Genomic DNA, 14,102 nt, shown 5'->3' with positions numbered 1-14,102 from the left:
TTGTTTTCACGTTTCCGATTTGTCCCGTCTTCTGCTGATGTCGGTACTAAGGGCTTTTTGAACAATTTAAAGGCATTCAGAGCAGCCAGTAAGAGCACTCGCGCCCCCAAAGGAGATGATCTGTCTTGCCGGAATGAGTGCAGAAACACAAAAGACGACAAGATCCAGATAGGATGGACTGAAGGAAATAGAAAGCCTCTGAGATAAGCTTTTGCTGACTTGAACATTCCATATGAAAAACCTGAGCATTTGTCAAGATGTTACGACTTTCTAGTTCCTAAAAAGTGCTCGCACATTTTTTGTGGTAAATGAGACTCTGTGATCTAGGGGAAATTGAAAGTAACTATTTGTAAAATTGTGTATGTCGCAGGTATATGTGAAGAACAAAAAATAATTTTCTGAGAGTGTTGGATAGCACTTCAATTAGACGGGAATGTTCACTTGTACACGATGCTAAAGCGAAGCGTCGAGGCACACTTGTGGAATATATAGCTTATGTTAAGTATTTGTTTCTAGTATTTTTATAGTTTAGTTTAAATTAACAAGTATTGTTTCTAGCCAGATTCACCCTTAAATAAGCATTTTCATCTCAAACAGCAAATATTTAATAGCTTTTCTCTGTTTAGTATTGTTTCTAATCATGGTAAAAATATTCCTTAAAATAAGCAAAATTTAATTTTATTTTTATTTTTATTTTTTTTTCAAAATTAACACAAATGTCTTAAAAAAGAAAGAATATATATAATAAGCAAAACATTAAATCATTTAATCTTGTATTAAATCTCCTAGGTTACCAAAGCAGATCCACTATATTGGCCGATAGTGACAGAGATATAAACAGTTCATAATAGTCATATCAACAAACAACAGTGCACAATAATAATCAAAATAATGAACTGGCATCCTACACAAACTGTTTTGCAGGTCTCTGTTATTAAGAATGGAATAAAATACATTGAGATAAAACATTTAGGACCTGGAGTTGAACTAATTACATTATTTTCCAAAAACTATTATTTTGTGATATATTTATCATATATAAAGCGCACTGGACTATAACGCACATGGTATTGAAACTACAGTAAGAGCTAGGTTTGCATGAAAAATACAAATATTTCCAATATCTTATTTATTAGAACATAAATTATATTATTCTAGAGTTACAAACAACTAACATGCGAATCACAAGACGGCACTCGAAGAGCATTTTGTATGTTTTTTAAAGGCAGAACAGTTACTGTATGCAGGATCTCTAAACAACAATTCAGACAAAATTAAGTAATTTTGTACAAAACAATACCATTAACAGAATTTTTAATTCAAGTAATCACAATATGTTCCATACTTATTGTGTAAAATATAGATATTGTCGAAAGCAACACGAAACAGGATTATCAATTAGCAGTCGAAAGATTGCGTCTTAGCTGCCATCCACAGTCTGGGGGTATGTTTTGTTTCCTTTCAGACACAAACAGTTTACATGTCAACCACAAGAGGTCACTCGAAGACCACTCCATATGTTTCTCAATGGCAGAACAGTTACTTTATGTGTTATTGTTTAATTGTAACAATGCATTTCCAATTCTATTCACACTATATTTTGGTATATAAGGCGTACCTGATTGTAAAGCATACTTTCAAATTTCTGGCCAAGTTGGGTTTTTAGGTGTGGCTTACAGACTGGAATATACTAACTTTATGAGGCAAACATTTACAAACTAAGGTGATCTTCCCTTCCCTTAATATAAAAGCCCAAATGATTAGTGTTCATTTTACTTTTCTCAGTAAATAAACACAGCAAAGAAAATATTTTATAAGTATTTAGTGTGGTATTTATGTTATTGTGGATATGGTTCATGGTGTTTTTATTATTGTTTTTTGTTATATTTGACCGCACATGTTAGACAATATGTTAGCAAAACTTTGTCCCTGTTTTCTACTTCTCTGTTGCAATTATACATCTTTTTTGAATATGTGTATCCTTGTTTGGTACACTAAAAGATTTTCCATTTCTCCCAGTTGCAAGACAGTCACAGCAACAGCAACCTTACACATTGTGCATCACAGCCGGGCACGCCGAGTAGCGCTCCGCCCGTGTCCTCCCCGCTTTCTCCCAGCCCGGCCAGTTTGTCTTCCTACCACGGAGATGACAGCGACAGCATAAGCAGCCCACCCTGGCCAGTCAAGGCCCCTCCGAGCCCAGTAAGTGAAAGGGCTGACAAAGGCAAAATCTTTAATATTTTTACTCTTCATTTTTCTTATGGCTTGATACAGCCTCTTTATCATCTGATTGCCGTTGTCGGTTTTTCGCGCTCTTCAAAATTGAGCCGGACTTCGGCATCAGATCTTAAATCAATGGGTGGGGGGGCTCTTTAGTTAGTAAATATTGATTATCAATCATAAATGCCAGTTTGAAACCCTTTGCTGGAAACACTAAAAAGGCTTTAACACCCGAATATGTAGTGTTAATCTTAGTTTGAAAACCAATCTATCCCTTAATCTACCCCAAACCCTGGCTAGAAACCCGAATAAGGTTTTAGAAGCATAATATCCAGGCCAAACCTGTGGTCAAAACCCTACCCAAAGGCCCAAAGAACATTTTAAAACACTATCATCAAGTCCAAACCCTATTTCGACACCATAGCTGGAAACACTAAAATTGTTTTAAATTGGGAGAATAAAACCCAAATCATTATTTAAGACCCTAGCTAGAAAATCTAAAAATGCTTAAAGCAGGGGTCCTAAACCTCTTTAAAGCTGATAGCTACTAATTGGAGCAAAGGTCTGCCATTTGGACATAAAAATCTAAAGCAAAAACTTATGTTATTAGATAGATAGATAGATAGATAGATAGATACTTTGTTCATCCCCGAAGGGAAATTCACATTTCCAGCAGCATCCCTGAGCTGAGAACAATCGAGAACAATCGAAAATAACACGGGAGCTGCTGGAGTGGCTGCCATTCGTGACGGCGCCGGAAGAAAAGATTCAATTTGAATCATGTACAAACAAACAAACAATTGAATCATGTACAAACAAACAAACAAACAAAATATTCATGTTTCAATAAGTGGAGTGTTAATAAAATTGGGGGAAAATAATTTCTGATACTGATATAACCAGGTAAAACTAATTTTAAGTTACCTGTCCAAATACTACATTGTTACAGTGTTATTACCAGGTTGTAATTATTACAGGTTAAGCCAACCACTAAAATATGTCGGGAAATGTGCGATTTTTCAATGATCCATCACTGGTGAGCTATTTTCATAATCTACCTGTGCGCTACTCATGAGTTGTTATTGGTCTTTGTGGTGCCCGCAGGCACCATACTGCAGCCCCCTGTTGCGGGCATTATGTTGGACACCCCTGCTTCAAAGTATTATTTACAAGCCCGAACCCTTTTTCAAAACACTGGCTGGAACCCCAAACCATATTTTAAAAGCCTAATGTTCATCCCAACCCCTAACTGGAAACCCTAAATAGGCTTTCAAAACCATGATATGAAGCCTAAACTCTAGTTTATAAACCCAAGCTACAAACGCTAGAAACGATTTAAAACCCTATTATCCTTATTATCAAAAGCTCTAATTGCCCTACAGGAATTAGTGCCCCGACGACATAGGCGGTTATGTGGTAGATGTGGAGTAGAAAAAAAGTAGTAGTTAATGTTAGTCTCCAACTTGCCATATTGTGAAAGTAGGGACTAAATTATTTGAACAAAGTGTGTGTTTTATTATGTCCGTAAAACCAAGTGCGTAGTTCTCGATGTGTAAATATGCGATGAAATTTAATGACTCCCATGGGGAGAGGATTGTTAAAGTACAAGCTATTCCAAATAGACTGTGTAATTGCATTTCTATTGTTTATATTTAATATTGTAAAGGTCATTTAGGGGGTGAGGAGAACTACTGTTATAACTGTAAGATTGTAAGTGCAATATATATTAACTACCTGTAATGTATCTATTTCTTCTGACAGAAAACCAACGTCAACTCAACCAGTGGCGACCGAGTTTCACGATTGTTCGAGCTCGGTGTGGAGCCCGAGAGGCGGATGTGGGTTGAGCGCTACCTGTCCTTCATGGAAGAGAGAGGAACTCCCGTTTCTCAACTCCCAATTTTGGGGAAGAAGCCCCTGGATTTGTGGAAGCTCTACATCGCCGTTCGGGAGATTGGAGGCCTTGCTATGGTGAACTGGAGTATTATATTGTATACCTTCATTGCATAGTTTTAAAATTGAACCCCCTGGGGTACGTGAGGGTACTCTAGTGCTCCAGTGGGTTTATGAGATTTTGATTGAGCTTAAAGATTCAGATTTAGATATATTTTATTGTCATTCTTGTACACGTGTATACAGAATGAAATGTCGATACATCTGACCCGCACAGTTTTCTTGAATGTACAGATATAAATAAATGTTGCACTGAGTTAGAGTATTGAAGCACTGATAATATGCTAAATAATTTATAGCTATGTATAGTATTATACAGTGCAAAGAGTGCAAGAGGAGCAGCTAACCAGAGGTGCAAAATGGGCAGTCAGGTAAACAAGTCATTATACAATAACAATGAACTATACCATTATAATTCATTACTAAATCACTTAAGTATTGTACATATTAATGAATGTTGATTCAGAAATATATTAGAGAGAGAGAGAGAGAGAGAGAGAGAGAGAGAGAGATATAGAGAGAGACATAGACAGAAATAGGCAGTGAGCGAGAGTAAGAGAGACAGAGATAGACAGTAAGAGAAAGAGAGTCCCAGGGCACACAGGGATAGACAAAACACTCATTCACACCTAGGGACAATTTGGACTGCCCAATAAACCTGAAAAGCATGTTTTTGGAATATGGGAGGAAACCGGAATACCCAGAAGAAACCCACGCAGGCTCGGGGAGAACATGCAAAATCCACACGTGGAGGTTACGGTAGCTGGACTTGAACCCTGAACCCCATGCTAACCACCCAGCCGTAAATAATTTATATATAATCACTAAAATAACCTGCCTAAAAATATAATTTTCATGTCACTTTTTTCTGATTTAGTGAAAGAAAGGCTTAAAAACAATCCAAATAAATTATCACCACATGTGCTGGTTCCCATGACCAGGTACCTCTTACCTGAAAAAATATTTGACAAAAACAACAAAAAGGTCTAGAACCCTTGACTTATTCATGTTTTAGACATGTTAATAGTTGGTCCAAGTTGTGGTGCATCCAGTTTTACTGACACTGAAGGAACAGATTCAGACAAGTTGTAGATCTCATCCTAACCCATTGATCATCACAAAATAGATGGAGAGCAACATTAACATTTCAAACTGTCTACAGGTAAACAAGAACAAAAAGTGGCGAGAACTGTCCAATACCTTGTGCGTGGGGACTTCCAGCAGCTCGGCGAGCTCGCTCAAGAAGCATTACATCCAGTTCCTGTTCGCTTACGAATGCAAGATAGAACGAGGGGAGGAACCTCCGGCCGACAGTAGCAGTAGTGGCAGCAGCATAGCTGCAGGGGACAGCAGGAGGCAGGTCAAGATCCAGCCTCCCTCACCTGGTAAGAATATCTTCACGTCTGGGCGGTTTTAGACGTTTAAAGACCCTTTTCAGTCTTTGTAAGGAAGTGTGACGTAGCCGATGATGTTCGCAAACTTTTAAGGCAGAACAGCAGAATTTGTGTCCGTTTCTACCAGCCGATTCATAAAGAAAGATGGTGGATAGTAGCATCTCAAACTCGTATGGCTGTGCGCCATTAGAGCATCACGCTTTTTTGGGTGGCATTTTCCTTTATAGCAGGGTCGTTCACTTCTGGAGTGATCTACCTAATTGCTTGTAAGAGAATGTGATCCTGGCCAAAATTGTTCTGGTCTAAGAGAGTAGCGTTTCTTTCCACGAAAGCTGCTGATCAACAAAACCAAAAACGCAGAGTACACTTTCTTAGGGGTAGTTTTCTATTCTGGGGTAGGTGCTGCCTGTAAAAGATGGTGTTGATATTGAATATCTCTCTGGTCTGGGAGAGTGAAGTGTCTTTCTGGAGTCCACAAAAACCAAAAGTGCTGAGTTGACTGACTTGTTGGCTTTTTTTTTCACATATAAGTCAACCCCTCTTACCACCTGCATTATGTTGAAACTGAATGTTCCCGACTAGAAGAGGTGAATGTCTTTCTGGAAAAACTGCTTAGTAAGCAAAACCATAATTGCTGAAACAGTTTTTTGGGGCATTTTCCCATCTGGAGTGATCTACCTGATTGCTTGTGAAATATTGTGATCCTGGCCAAACCTGTACTTGCCTGGCAGAGTAGAATGTCTTTCTAGGAAAGCTGCAATTTTTTCCACATCTGGGTTAGCCTACCTGACTACTTGTAAAATAAAGTGTTGATAATTCAGTGTTTTTCTTCCCTGGGAGAGTGTAATGTCTTCCTGAAAAATGCCGAGTTAATGAAAACAAAAGTATTGTACTTCGTATCCTTACTTTGTATTCTTCCTTGCGCTTTGTAGCACTTATTTTAGTAGCAGCCAAATCTAGTGGAACAAATATTACACAGTGTCCCTTTCAGAACAAAATTGACATTTTATTGTAATAGGCTTGTGTTATCCCTGTTTTTGTGTGCCTAATTTAGGTCACATTTGTATTTGTTTGTATTGTATTTCAACATAAAGTAATTACCATCATGTTTTTTTAAACTTTGCATTAAAATTAGGACGACCCTAGACAAAAATATCGAGCGATGTCAATTTTTGTTTTGTTTCTTGGTTATTAGGATACATAAGTGCCATCGTCTGGATTCTTGCTGTTACAGCAGGTTGCGTGTGCGATGATACCATTGTCTAAGAACCACTTGCGACATAAAAACGCCGCTCTTAAATGTTACTGTGCAATTCTGTTAGATACCGTATTTATTTATGTATTAAATAGGTTATACAGTAATTATTTGCATTCACCAATACAGTTGAAGTTAGTTTACATGGCTACATTGTTCACTAAAAATGCACGAGAATGTGAACTGGAACGTTTGACTCAAATCTCAAAGGTAACTTTGATAAAAGCACTTCCAAACCCCAACAATGCCACAAGTAAACAACACTTGATGAGACAATTTAGCAGTTAATGAAGGTCAGCGACAATTTCCTCCCTATTTGGACCTCCGGCATCCAGAGTTGGATTTTTGGGGATTATTGTGTGATTGAGGTTAAGGGAGGTTGTGTTTGGATGACTTTGTTCGGATATGTTGGGTATCGCTGTTGTCAGAAATTATATTACAAGGTTTGGGATTGGCAAGGGAAGAAGAGAGTTGAGGGCACGCTTCAAATTTGCAACAGAGATGAGGAAGGTGACGTTGGCTTTTGGAATGAACCTCAGCATGAGATGTAGCAGATTGCTTTCTCCTGTTTGTGGGGAAAATGTCTGCTAGTGGGAGTACAGGAAATTATTGCATAAACAGTCCTACCGATTACTGTGAATCTTCCATAGTTTCCCCAACCAGTTCATATCAAATTACCAAAAAAGCATTTTCAATAGAAACTACAGAAATCAAACAGCGCTTCTTTTTGGATTGTCAATCTTAATTGTTACCCTTTCTGCAGTATTATATAACAAATAACAATGTTGCAAACTTAAAAGTATAAGAAAATAAATGCCAAGATATCCATTACAACTGTTTTAGAACAAAACAACAACAAAGTCAAACCAAAGAAACAGCAATATAACGAAAATACAAATACTGTTATAGCAATGTGAACAAGACAACTAAAGGAGCATCCATTGCACAGATATTTTGAAAATCAAAGTCAGCAGTGCAAATAAAATATAAATTGTCTCTCACTGTCTCTTTTTCAATAATGACAATTGATTTATCGGTTTTTGATCAAGAACAGTAACATGTTTATATTTTTGTTGCAGTGTGTTGCATTATGTCAATTTGTGGTGTTGCCAAAGTAGCAGACCACTTTAGCACTCATATGACACCTGACATTTTCCTTTTCTGGAGTTGGAAAAAAAATTCACTCTGCGCTGCATTTCTTCTTCATCTCTGTCATATTTTAGCTTCTGGTAGAGGTGGTCGCATGGATTTGGCCCACTCTTCTGCCTGGTAGGCAGGATTTAGCAGCAGGCCTCGTAAGTAGGGAGAGGTGCCCTAAAGCGTGCCTGTCAGTAACACACTCAAGCATATACTTAGAAAGTTGGCAAGGGAGCTGTGAGAGAGAGAGAGAGAGAGAGAGAGAGAGAGAGAGAGAGAGAGAGAGAGAGAGAGAGAGAGAGAGAGAGAGAGAGAGAGAGAGAGAGAGAGAGAGAGAGAGAGAGAGAGAGAAGGGCTGCACTATCTACATAGAGTAGCGGTGCTTTGAGGACATTTGTGGAGCTGCGAAGTAACGATCACAGGACAATAGTATCGATCCGAATCCAAGTAATATTGATTATTGGATTGACCTGCCCATCCCTATTATCCCTTTTGAAATATTTGCCATTGCTTTATAAAAGGTATCATTAAATGAAACAAAATATAAGCTTTTTTGATCATTTTGTGAATTGTCTTGAGGTATAAAACATATATATAACAATTCAATAGGACTGTCAAAGTTATGTGACCATTTGTTGCCTAAAACGTGCTTTAAAAATCAACTTTGACTGATCTATTGATAGTTTGGAGAACTTTGTGGACATGAAAGAATTAATATTTCACATTTTGTTCTCCTGGTCCATCTGAGAGATGTTTGAAGAGCTGAAAACGTTCTAGGATTTACTTTGATGTCAGAATTGTCTTTATTGTTTTTAATTGGTTAAAATGATGGGAACACCGTGTTAATGGGAACACCGTGTTTGTTACGCAACACAGATGAGTTTAGTCGTGTGTTAGGAGATCAAAGTTTTATTGAGTAAAGTGATCGGCCCAACACAAAAAGGCACACATAGATATAAAAAGTTCCTTAAATCAAGGACTACACAAAAAACATGACTTGACAATTTCAAAAGAACCACTAAGGATAGTTCAGTGAATATGGTTATAAACGTTAATGTAAGTACAGTATTTTTGCACTGTGAGGTCAATGTTTTATGTTAATTTAAAAAGAAAATATTGAAATGACAATGGAATTATTATAGATTTTTTTGTATCCTGCCTGTTAGAGTGACGTACTGGTTATGTTTACATATAAGAAGTTTCTGTCAGGCGGGACGGAAGGAAAACTGAGATCACTTGCACTCGTTTCTTGGTTTTTATTGGAAGGAAGGAATGACAATACGTGATTCTTCGATCCGTTGTTTGACGGATTGTCGAGACTTGACAGGCGGGTGAAGGCTTGGCGGGAATGGTCGTGGACAGGCGTAGACGTCGTGTTGTTTGTTGGGGCTGGAGAAGAAGGGCGTAATTGTGTTCGGAAGAGAGATCAGGAGTCAGGCGGGCAGGGCAGGTCGTAGGCAAATTCGGAAACGGGTCGGCAACGGAGATCAGGTAGAAAAACAGGAGGCAGGCAAAGAGTCGGAGGTACGGGCTTTCTGAGCAGATGGCATCAGATCGGATAGTACAATCGGACAAAGTGTTACCGGAAGCTGGGGATTTAAATGTACAGGGTGCGGCAATCAGCTCTCCTGGCTGTTGGCGCCAAATCCTGAGCACAGGTGTTCCCAATCCAGGTGATTGTGACAGTTTCCTTCTGCAAATGGATGAATGGATGTTGCTGACAAAACTTAAGTAAAAAAGCAATACAAACGTCTGTGTGCATTATTACCATCAAAGGTGACCACTCAGATTACCACACTGAGTTCAGATCCTACCTCTAGATGGGACACATTGTGTTAAATATGGTGAAATGACATCTGAGCCCTTTAGTGTTACCTGTAGCGTTCTGCAGGGTTCAGTACTCGGGGCCTTTTTCTTCAGCATTTGCATGCTTCCATTAAGTGATATTATTTGTATAATATTTGTTAATTTTAATATCAGTTTCCATTGCTACGCAGATGACACTCAACTGCATCTTCCGATGGAGGAATCTGCCCCACTAAACAGTGGAAATTTGTAGGCCTGCCTCACTGAGATAGGAAGATGGATGTCACTTAACTTCTTGCGCCTCAACCCTTAAAAAAACGAAATGTTAATTATTGATCCATCTAAATGCCGTGACTTGTTCTCAAAAACTTTTCCGAACATTGAAAAATGTAATATCACCTAGAGTGACTCAGTAAAAAATCTAGGTGTCACATTTGACCCCAATCAATCCTTTCAAACACACGTTAAGAATATAACTAGAACAGCTTTTTTCCATCTTCGCTACAATGCAAAAATTCGCCCTATGCTATCCCTGATGCGGAGATTATAATTCATGCATTGGTTACTGGGGACTGGGGGTTACAACTTCGAAGTGTAGAGGCCGGGCCCCCTATCAATCAATCAATCATTCATTCAATTAAAACACTTTATTTGTCCCCAGGGGGCAATTAAAAGGCACACAGAGTAGCATTCAACACCCAGATTAAATACAATAATCCAATGTTCAACCATAAAGTGCTGAAGTGCTGAAGTCCATACAATAAATAAGACTGAATAAAATGTATTAAAAGTACCAATATAAATGAGTTAGTGCACTGTCATGAATGATGCAGAGGCAGAACACTACTGAACACTAAGGGGAGGGGGGCTGCGAGTTCAGGTGCCGAACAGCCCTGGGGATGAAGCCAGTCTTACTCCTTTGAATCCTGCTGCCGGGGCAGCCAAACACTCCGGGAACAAGATGTGTGTAGGGTTCTGAAGGATTCTGCGGGCTGATTTGGTGATTTGTCGCTCACACAAGGTTGTGAGAGCTCTTAGAGGCTGGCCTATTATTTTGGAGCAGACTTTTGCAGTGTTCAACAGGTGGTTTCTGTTCTGTATACTGATGGAGTGGAACCAGGAAATGAAGGAGAAGGTGATCACACTCTCAATGAAGGCGTAGTATAAGGTGGTGACGATGTTACTACTGACCTCGAAAGATTTCAGTTTCCTGAGGGGATACAGTCTTTGTTGGCATTTCTTGAGAACCTCAGCAGGCTGTCAAATGGAGTGCCCAGGTTTTTGTACGTATCCACAATCTCCACTACTTTCCCCTGGATGTTGGCGGTGACTGCCTCATTGGAACGGGTGTAATTTAAACCCTCCGGTGCATCAACTAACATTAACTTGAGTGAAATCTTGTGATGATTTTCGAGAATGAAAAGGATAAAACTGGAAAACTCACACAACGGTGGCTATATGCAATGACACCTTTCAATATTGTTACTGTATTTGGTGCCAGTGCCTACTATGAGTTGCACTGATAGCTGGTCTTAACTATCCCCTACTATTTGTCCCCCTTTCCTATTTATAGACTGGCCGGAGTGCTGATATCACAGAGGGAGTCTTTCCAGCGGGCTAGTAGCAAGCACAGCGAGTGATTAATGAGGGCTGCAATGTATCATGTAAACAAAGCTGACCTCGCCGTCACCTTCCATTCACAAAATTGGCTGGGCTGACTGACTAACACCCAAGCCCCCTCCTCATCTTTATTCCCCCTGCAGCCGTCATCCTGCTGGATTAAGTCACCCGCTGACACAAACGCGTGCATAAAATGTCAACCACGTGACGGAAAGGCACATATCTTATTTTCACTACTGTCATTCTTCTCCAATGGAATTTGGAGAAAGGCTTACTTGGGTCTAGAGGTAAGATCGGGCCTAAAAATTTCAGCCTGACCCGACCTGAGTCACGGATATATAAACTCGTACCCGCCTAACCTGTCGGATTAGCCTGAGTTGATAAACGAGCCCGAATTAAACCAGTAGCTTTAATTTGCCATGAAAGTAAACATGAAGCTTTACTTCGGCTGTGCGTACTTCAGCACCGAACTAGGGGTTTACTTGGGGCAGAGTCCCTCAAATCAAGTGTGCACTGCAAGTGCAGTGCCTAAATGAACGGTATGGCGCCGAAGTGCGAATCTCGGTGACGTGATGCGAACGAAAGTGAAACCGGACGAAATGGCACTGAAAAGAAAATCAAATTATGCAGATTACAAGCTGCAAATAGTGAAAGATTTGGCCAAAAGGTGGAAAGGAAGTTTGTTAAGCTTGTAAGCTATTGGCAAGAAGCAGAAATGATGTCTGACGTAAGGGAGGTGGAAGGAGGAAGCCGTGGGTCTTTTACCCCAACACCGAGGAGGAACATTTCCCTAGATTTAGTGATTTTGAGTTCAACTGATAGTTTGGTAAACATTTTCTTTATCGAAATTATTACTTGAGTAAAAGTAGGTGCATGCTGTGTATATCCTCCACGATATATTTGTATATGTATGTGTGTGTGTATATATATATACATATATATATATATATATATATATATATATATATATATATATATATATATATATATATATATAGGGAATCCTGGTTAGTTCCTTTTCCTCTGATACATCGCTCGATCCGCTAGCGACATCTCACGGAGCCACCAAGCACAGAGTGTGCTGTATCTATCCTCACGGAGATATTCCCCCTACTGTATATAGTTGCATCCAAGCAAAATTACAACTACAAAATTAAATATTGAAATCAAGGGGTAAGTTTATATGTCCATATTTGGTTTTGTATCACCACTCACCAGCAGCGAATGGTGAGCAGTACTTTGGGAGGAGGGCGTGGCTTATAGAGACGAAACAGACCAATGTGGCAAACATAAGCACCAAATTTACGATAATTTTGAGCTGAATTTTTGTTTTTATTTGTGAATATATATTTGTAATACACTATGCCTGGAAAAAAAAAGGAAACGTCTTGGACCCAAATATGAAGTAGATCTTGGAGTGGTTTGAAGCCCAGAAACAAAATGAAAATACAGTCTCTTGACTAAATTCAAGGTCTCAACATTGCACAAGACAAGAAAAATAAAGGTTTCACGACTATTTTTTTTATTGTTTGGCTATTTTAAAGCAGTTTAGGGCGTCGGCCTCTATGCAATTATATACGGTAAGGTGTTACTAGATAGTTACTTTTAGAGTACCACGCTACTTTTGGGGCTCAGTAATCTTAGGGGTAACTGACTTTTGAAATGAAGTAACTAGTAACTAACCCAACTGATGACGGAAGCATCAATTCCTCCCATGCAGAAGCAAGGGACAACATTGAATAATTTAGAATTAGCATGAATTTTTTTATTCGTCAGTTTGTTCCCCTCAGCCCCCCCCCCCCCTTTTTTTCTATTAGAAACGTGCAGCGTAGTAATAGGCCACCAAGGCCGTTCCAGTGGAAAGTTTCTTACGCTAAATGCTCATTAGACTGTTTTCATATCCCCTCTTTGTCTTTGTCATCTTTTCAGTGCGATTGTCTCTTTAACCATTAAACTTGCTTTAGGGAATTTGTATCCCTTGGATTATTTTATGAGCTTGTGTTAGCAGCCTCTTGTGGCCCTTCATACAGCTGTGGCGTTAACTAAAGGCTACCTTGGTTCTACGTTTGATTTATCAACTGTTTTAAAGGAACATTGTGTATTTTATTTGACTATTAAATGCTCCTGCGATGAGTAGGGCAACTGTAAACGAGAATGTAACAAGGATACAAACTATGGAGACTCAAAAATGAGCAAGACGCGTCATTTTTCTTCTACATTTTTTGCCCAGCTTATAGCAAGGTTTTCCGGTACCTGTAGCAGCAAGATGTCGCACGATATTGTCAACTCCCTCGAATGAATACAAATTTCTTGACCTACGAGCAGTGTTGGGAGTAAAGCCATTATACATTTATTTCAGTAATGGGGTAATCCAACAAAAAAAATGTCCGCCGTTACAACAACATTACCAATACTGATGGTCAAAAGCAGTGCGTTACTTTGTCTACTAAGAATTAGCATCAATAGGCAGGACATCAGCTTTTAGGCATATTCATTTACAACACACAAACGTGAACACATCTCTCTTTCCATTTAACATAGCAGCCATCAAAAATTATACAAAACAATGTTGTGCATGATGATGTCGCACAATGGAGAACGTAATACTGTCAAATTATGAGTAAGGGGCGCTATTTAATTCACAATCTCATTTGGGAAAACTAATGTAGGATTCTTTTTCAGTGGTTCCTGCGTCTTTAAAAACGAATTGTTACCAA

At 39.0% G+C, this 14,102-nt stretch overlaps 1 protein-coding gene across 1 annotated transcript in view; it reads left to right on the top strand.

Annotated features, from left to right (window-relative positions):
• arid1b (AT-rich interaction domain 1B) overlaps positions 1-14,102 on the top strand; it is a 361,695-nt gene that overhangs the window by 325,696 nt on the left and 21,897 nt on the right. The window contains exons 11-13 of the mRNA XM_088354727.1: positions 2,020-2,202; positions 3,982-4,191; positions 5,336-5,558. Coding sequence (XP_088210853.1) covers positions 2,020-2,202; positions 3,982-4,191; positions 5,336-5,558 — 616 coding nt within the window. The remainder of the gene's footprint in view (positions 1-2,019; positions 2,203-3,981; positions 4,192-5,335; positions 5,559-14,102) is intronic.

Source organism: Urocampus carinirostris, chromosome 15 (genome assembly GCF_059441175.1).
Source record: "Urocampus carinirostris isolate Australia breed hairy pipefish chromosome 15, RoL_Ucar_1.0, whole genome shotgun sequence".
Classification (NCBI taxonomy): domain Eukaryota; kingdom Metazoa; phylum Chordata; class Actinopteri; order Syngnathiformes; family Syngnathidae; genus Urocampus; species Urocampus carinirostris.
Note: the sequence above shows the minus strand (reverse complement) of the source record. Positions and strands in the feature narration are given on the sequence as shown.